The sequence below is a fragment of the Xenopus tropicalis genome, chromosome 9 (assembly GCF_000004195.4).
Source record: "Xenopus tropicalis strain Nigerian chromosome 9, UCB_Xtro_10.0, whole genome shotgun sequence".
NCBI classification, from domain to species: Eukaryota; Metazoa; Chordata; class Amphibia; order Anura; family Pipidae; genus Xenopus; species Xenopus tropicalis.
Genome location: NC_030685.2, coordinates 46390373 through 46397707, shown reverse-complemented (window position 1 = coordinate 46397707; position 7335 = coordinate 46390373). Strand labels below are relative to the sequence as shown.

The 7335-nt window shown below is 45.0% G+C and overlaps 1 protein-coding gene across 3 annotated transcripts in view; it reads left to right on the top strand.

Moving 5' to 3' along the window:
* Positions 1-4875: 4875 nt before the first annotated feature.
* Positions 4876-7335, top strand: part of calcrl (calcitonin receptor like receptor) — a 122593-nt gene continuing 120133 nt past the window's right edge. The window contains exon 1 of one of the 3 annotated variants that reach the window (XM_031892672.1): positions 4876-5673. In XM_031892672.1, the coding sequence (XP_031748532.1) occupies positions 5662-5673 (12 nt within the window). In that variant the 5' untranslated portion in view covers positions 4876-5661. 3 annotated transcript variants of the gene reach the window in all.

Genomic DNA, 7335 nt, shown 5'->3' with positions numbered 1-7335 from the left:
GCAAGCAATGCCAGGCAGCAGCTGCAAGGGCAAACAAGGTTTTGAGCTGTATTAAAAGGGGTATAGATTCACGGGAGGAGGGGGTTATTCTTCCCCTTTACAGAGCGCTGGTAAGGCCCCATCTAGAATATGCTGTTCAGTTTTGGTCTCCAGTGCTCAAACGGGACATTATTGAGTTAGAGAGGGTCCAGAGAAGGGCAACTAAGCTGGTAAAGGGTATGGAAAGTCTCAGTTATGAAGAAAGACTGGCCAAGTTGGGTCTGTTTACACTGGAGAAGAGGCGCTTAAGAGGTGACATGATAACTATGTATAAATATATAAAGGGATCATATAATAACCTTTCTAATGTTTTATTTACCAGTAGGTCCTTCCAACGGACACGAGGGCACCCACTGCGTTTAGAAGAAGGGAGGTTCCATTTAAATATTCGGAAAGGATTTTTTACAGTGAGAGCTGTGAAGTTCTGGAATTCCCTCCCCGAATCAGTCGTACTGGCTGATACATTATATAACTTTAAGAAGGGGCTGGATGAATTCTTAGCAAGTGAGGGAAAACAGGGTTAAGGGAGATAGCTCTTAGTACTAGTTGATCCAGGGACTGGTCCGATTGCCATCTTGGAGTCAGGAAGGAATTTTTTCCCCTCTGCGGCAAATTAGAGAGGCTTCAGATGGGGTTTTTTGCCTTCCTCTGGATCAACTAGTAGTTAGGCAGGTTATATATAGGCATTATGGTTGAACTTGATGGACGTATGTCTTTTTTCAACCCAACTTACTATGTTACTATGTATTACTGTAAATGCTTTTGGCTGTATTTACATAGACCTTTCTGATAAAGCTTACATAGTTTTTACCTTTACTTCTCCTTTAACTTGTGCTGTACTCGGTAGCCGTGAACTAGGAGCGCTCCCACTCTCCTCTCTTTGCCGGCGTGTAACTTAATAAACTGACGCGCTCTCCTCTTACCACACTGGTACTATGACACAGTGCAGTAGGTTGTAGTGTGTGGATACAAACAGCAGAGACAGAACTGGCGTGTTGCGAAGTATAAAGAGAAAGTCTGAGCAGGAGAAACCTGGGAGTTCTGACACTTGTTGCTGACTGCTGGCACAGGTTGGGGGGCAATATATGATTTTTTTGCTGCTGCTGGCATAGGTACCTATTGGGGGCAAATTGGACAATATGAAGGATTGGCTGCTGCTGGCACAAAGACAGATGGGGGGCTTTGAAGCAATATGATGATTTTTTTGGCTGCTGCTGGCACATGTACAGATTGGGGGTTAGTGGCAATAGGAGGGATTAGCTGCTGCTGGCACAGGTACAGGTTGGGGGCAATAGGAGGGATTGGCTGCTGCTGGCACAGGTACAGTTTGAGGGCTTGGTGGTAATATGATGGCTGCTGCTGGCACAGGTACAGATTGGGGGCGATATGATTGCTGCTGCTGGTACAGGTACAGATTGGGGGCAATATGATGGCTGCTGGTGGCACAGGTACAGATTGGGGACAATATGATGGCTGCTGCTGGCACAAGTACAGATTGGGGGCTTGGTGGCAATATGAGGGATTGGCTGCTGCTGGCACAGGTACAGATGGGGGGCAATATGTTGGCCACTGCCTCAGACACATGGTGGCGATGGCCATTGGCACAAATACATGGGGCAATATGAAGGCTGTTGGTACAAATACATGGGGCAATATAATGGCTGCTGGCACAAGTACATTGGGGCTTTACGATGGCCGCTGGAACAGGCACATGGGGGCAATATGATGGCTGCTGGCACAGGTACATGGGGCAATTAAATAGCTGCTGGCAGCCTGGCACAGGTACATGGGGGAAATCAGGAAGGGGGGGCGCTGATTGAGGCCCTTGCCTAGGGTGCCAAAATACCTTGGCCTGGCCTTGCTTTCTGGTCTTCCTCATGGGAACAGAGCTATGTGGTTGAGGTGGGAAAAAAGATGGAGGGATGGTATGTGTAGCAGAATAAAAAATGAGCCCCACCCAATGGCACACCCACCTACACAACTGTGAGGCCCTGTGGTCCCCCCATCATTTCATGACTGACACAACTTGTGGCCCCTTGACATTTCATGACAGATACAATGTGTGCCCCCAGCGTTTCATGACAGGCGCAGTATGGCCCCTTGGCATTTCATGACAGGCACAGTGTGGTACCTTGGCATTTCACAACATGCACTTATTGCTCCCCTCCAGACACTGCTCATTCCCCTAACACATGAGACACACTTCTTACAGAATGCCGAAAAATTCACGAACCGTTGAAAATTACACGCAGCTACAGGCTGAGGATTGAGCATGAAGGAGGGTGTGGCTTGCATGCCAGCTCAAGGCAGAGACAGTGTTGCCCTCAGCAATTTATAACAAACAGTGTGGCCCCCAGACATTCAGAAGAGCTGTTATAGAATTGTATGTACTTTATTTGGAGCCCTCCCTGCACTACTCTTAGGGGCACATTTACTTATCCACGAATGCTCCGAGTGTTTGTTCGATCAGTCCATCGTTCAGTACGAAAATTTCATGACTTTCGGATCACCAATGCGATATTATCGGGACTAATACAATTTTTTCGTAAGCATTTTCGTGATATTTGGGATCTTTGGAAATTTTCATTTCCAATCCGAATTTTTCCCATTTGGGATTCGAACTCGTGTTTTGATAAATCTGCCCCTTAGTGTCTGCCTGGCTTCCTTACTTCCTTTCCTCTGACTCCCCATCCATTGTACTAGGTGACTTTAACATACCTGTTAACAATCCTCATGCCCCTGCTACCTCTAAACTCCTTTCACTAACATCCTCCTTTGGGTTATCTCTGTGCTCTGACTATCCCACTCACTCTAATGGAAACTCCCTGGATCTTATATTTACAAAATGTTGTTCTACCTCCAACTTAACTAACTCCCCTTTCCCCCTCTCTGATCACAACCTGCTCACATTTCAACTCTCGCTAACTCCCTCTACACCCTCTGCAGTGCCCCAAACATACACATACCGAGACCTGCAATCCTTAAACACGTCACACCTTTCTTCTTCCTTTGACTCTCTTCATTCTAACATCCTAACTGTCTCTTGTCCTAATCAGGCTACCTCTGTCTACTACAGCACACTCACCACTGCCCTCAATGAGCTTGCTCCTGCCAAGACTAAACGTGTGAGGCCCAAACCACTCCAACCCTGGCACACTGCTCATACCAAATCCCTCCAAAAACAGTCACGTGCACTTGAGCGCCGCTGGCGCAAATCAAGGTCAGAGTCAGATTTCTGCAGCTACAAATCTGCTCTGCTCTCCTACAACACCACCCTCTGCCAAGCTAAACAAACCTACTTCACTGCACTTATTAACTCCCTCTCTAAAAAAGCTGCACAACTCTTCTCTACCTTTAACTCTCTGCTGTCCCCTCCTCCACCCCCTCCGTGTGCTTCAGTCACTGCTCAAGCTATTGCAGAGCACTTTAAAAATAAAATTGACACCATCCGAAGTGACATTGCACAACTTAATCCCCATAACCATTCCCCTCCCTCCCTACATGCTACCCAGTCTCTTCTTGGCTCCTTCTACCCAGTTACTGAAGAGGAAGTCTCAAAACTGTTGTCTTCCTCTCACCTTACTACCTGCCCGCTTGATCCCATTCCTACCAAACTTCTATGCAATGCCAACCCCTGTCTTATCAAATCCTTAACTCATCTGTTCAATCTCTCGCTCTCTACTGGAATCTTTTCCTCCCAACTGAAACATGCACTGGTAACCCCTATTGTGAAAAAACCCTCCCCTGATCCCTCCAATCCTACTAACCTCCGACCTATCTGCTCCCATTCATCTCCAAATTGCTTGAGCGCCTAGTATACCCAGCGCTGTACTACCTAAGGAAAACCAATATAGCAACTCCTACATATAAAATACAAATATAGAGAGAAGGCAGTCAGTTATAAGTGATTTATAACTATGTATCAGCTTTGCCCCCCATACACAGTGCCCCCCATACACAGTAGCCCCCCATACACAGGTGCCCCCCATACACAGTAGCCCCCCCATACACAGGTGCCCCCCCATACACAGGTGCCCCCCATACACAGTAACCCCCCCATACACAGTAGCCCCCATGCACAGTATCCCCCCAATACACAGAGCCTCCATACATGCTGCTGCTGCTGCTTCTTCTTCTGCAGCGGCTCCTCTCTATATGCGGCTCCTTATCGGTGGAGCCAGGCCCTTTTATAAGGTTGCGCCCGTGCATGCGTGTGTGTGACGTCAATACGCACGGGCGCAACCTTATAAAAGGGCCTGGCTCCACCGACAAGGAGCCGCATATAGAGAGGAGCCACTGAAGAAGAGGAACGCCTGACTACAGCCAGCGCATTCCGCTGTCAGGGATAGTTCCATGAATGTGCCACATTACGGAAATGCGGGACATTCATGGAACTATCCGGGACAGCGGGATGTGCTACCAAAACTGGGACTGTCCTGCGGAAAGCGGGCCAGTTGGGTGGTATGATTTCTAGCCATGTTAACAAGGCCTAAAGTTCCCAGACTTATAAGGGCCCCTTTTCAATGTCTGCTATATTTTATGAATGAGTGATACTTCCCCTGCATGCTGTGCTCTGCCAGAGATTCTCAGGAGTGAGAGATATATGTTAGGGGTGGGAAGGTGAAACTGCCCAGCACACAAATAAAAGCAGCAGCCTCTTCTGCCTGATAAAAGACAGAGCCCCCTCAGCCCCTGACCCACTGAGCAGGAGAGGAATGCAGCCAAAGCCAATAGTTAACCCTTGCCTTGTCACAAATGCTCCTCCCAGGACAATTAAACATCAAGGTAAACCTGTGATCTTGAGTGTAGCAGGGGAGATTGAAGAGTTAAGGGGGCGGGGCTTTATTCCCCAAGCAGAGCAGGCACAGCAATCAATTAAATGGCAAACCTGAAAAGCGGGATATCTAACAGTGAATCCTGGACAGCGGCAAGTGCCATAAAAATCGGGACTGTCCCGCTGAATAAAAACAGGACTGACCTGCGTCAGCGGGACAGGTGGGAGGAGAGCAGTTGGTAGCCGTGTCTGTGGAAAATAAAAGGGCAGTGAAAAGGGTAAAGCACATACATTCAAACCAAGATTTATGCAGCTGTGTCTGGCTTATCCTTTACATCAAAGGAGTTAATGGAATGATATAACTACAGCTTTTTGCCAGTCAGGAATCTTTTGTATTAAAGCGTCTCACTGGCATGGTTAGAGCTGTAGTGACACGCTGGACACAAATAGTGCCTTCTTCTGTATGAGCTGTGACATGCAAGCCTTATACTAAGGGCAGGTTTCACATCCAAGCTGGGTTACATTCAACAGCAATAAGAACTTTCGGTACTGAAATTGTTTAGGAAGGAAGAAGTACAGGCGGAGTCCAAATGATGTAACAGGAAACCCTGGTGTTTCCTGTTGCTATTTTCCTACACTTGGATCCCTGAGTGTTTACACAGGCTTCATTTTCTGAACTCTGAAGGCTAAAATACTTGTTTGGGAGAACTGCCGATCGTTACTGGATGATAGTTAATACCATAAAAACAACAGTGATACATGTTATTGAACAAAGAAAAATTGTAAACTGAGATATCCTAAAGAAGGGAAGGGATCTTTTTTTGAGCACTGAACTAAAGCAATACCTGATGCTGTTGATTGTAAGTACACTGAAATGTATTAAGCTTAAGTTGTTCTGTTTAAATCAAATGTCAGTTGTTTTAAATCTATGGTTATTGTATGATATTTATAGTGGGGGTATTGCATAGAGTAGCAGATTATAATAAAATAATAAGATTAATGGGTAACTGCATAGGGTTTATTGATGAGATTATAATCTGCCTTTCGCTAATAGCCATAATGAGGCTAGTGTAAGGTGCCAAGATAGAATTGATTGCAACCTATGTTTTTTTTTATCTATTTAAATAAACAGTATCAGTGCTGCCCTTTTTTCCTGTGACATTTGCTAGGGGTGAGGTGAGCCAGAGCAGTACAGTCAGGGACTTTTAAAAGCGTTCTAAGGAAACTGTGTGAATCTGCGCATTTCTGATGGGAATACAGGGAATAAGCTGCAGAAGGAGTGATGCTGCAGGCTGCTTGGCAGAAGTGCTGCTTTTGTGTGTACATTTTATTTTAGACAGCCTGATCCCACTATGCACCCGTTGCAGCTGAGATACAGTATATGGGAGTGCTATCTGGTAGTTAATGCAGCCATAGCCACCCACTCCACCACTAGTAGAAAGCAGCTTTTCCAGCACTGCTGTGCCCTTTTTAGAATAGGTGGCTGCTATGAAATATGGTAGTTGTAGTTTCACTAAAGCAGGGAAGTTTAGTTTGACAGCCTTGTAATTTAAGCTCAGTGCAGTTATGTTTTCTCATCTGTGATCTTGTGGGAAGGGCAATGTTATCTCACATTCAGTTATCTTCACATTTGGAGGAAATGTGAGATGTGAAGATTTCCATTTGGAGGAAATGGGTATGGTGTGAGAATTCAGGAAGGAACATTAAGTCCCTACACATGAAATCCTTTTAACCATTTCTTGACTTTACACATTATTTATTTCTTAGTTCACCCTCATCTACATTCAGCCTTTCTCGGTTATCCCTGCTGTTGCTGTTGTCCATTTTAACATCTTGTAGACATTTGTTTTTTGATTATAAATGTGAGGCTGGAGCTGAAATCAGATTACTTATTGGGGGGGAAAAAAACTACACTACATACACTAAAATGTCCTCAAGGGTGTCCAGGGTCAATATCAGCTGCTTCCCACTGTGCACAGTGTCCTGGGATGTTAGCAAACATTGTGTCTCATTATATAATTTGCTTGGGTGCCAGTACCCACTGCCTCTTGCTGTATTTCATGTTCCTGGGGAGTCAGTACCCACTGTTTCAAATGTAATGAACATAGGAACTGCACATATTCCTAAATTCAAATTATATCTGTTATGTTACATCCACAAATGTTATAGTGAAGAGGAGAAATACATTAAATGCAATTTGAAGAGTATGTGGTCCTATATACTAGGACTAGTGTATACTCTTCAAAATACCTGGCAACATACACATTTACAAAGACTGCACAATGGAAGTTTGTATATACATTTTCCTTTATCTTTAGCTATCTCACTGTGTATACGTAATGTTAAAGGCTAATTGTGGTTTAATACATGGTGGTGCCCCAGTATTGAATTAATTGCATTACTACCTAGTCAGCAATATTAAAGGGGTGGTTCACCTTCAGGTTAACTTTTTGTGTGATAGAGTGGCCTATTCTTAAAAATGTTTCAATTGGTTGTCATCTTTTATAGTTTTTCTATTATAT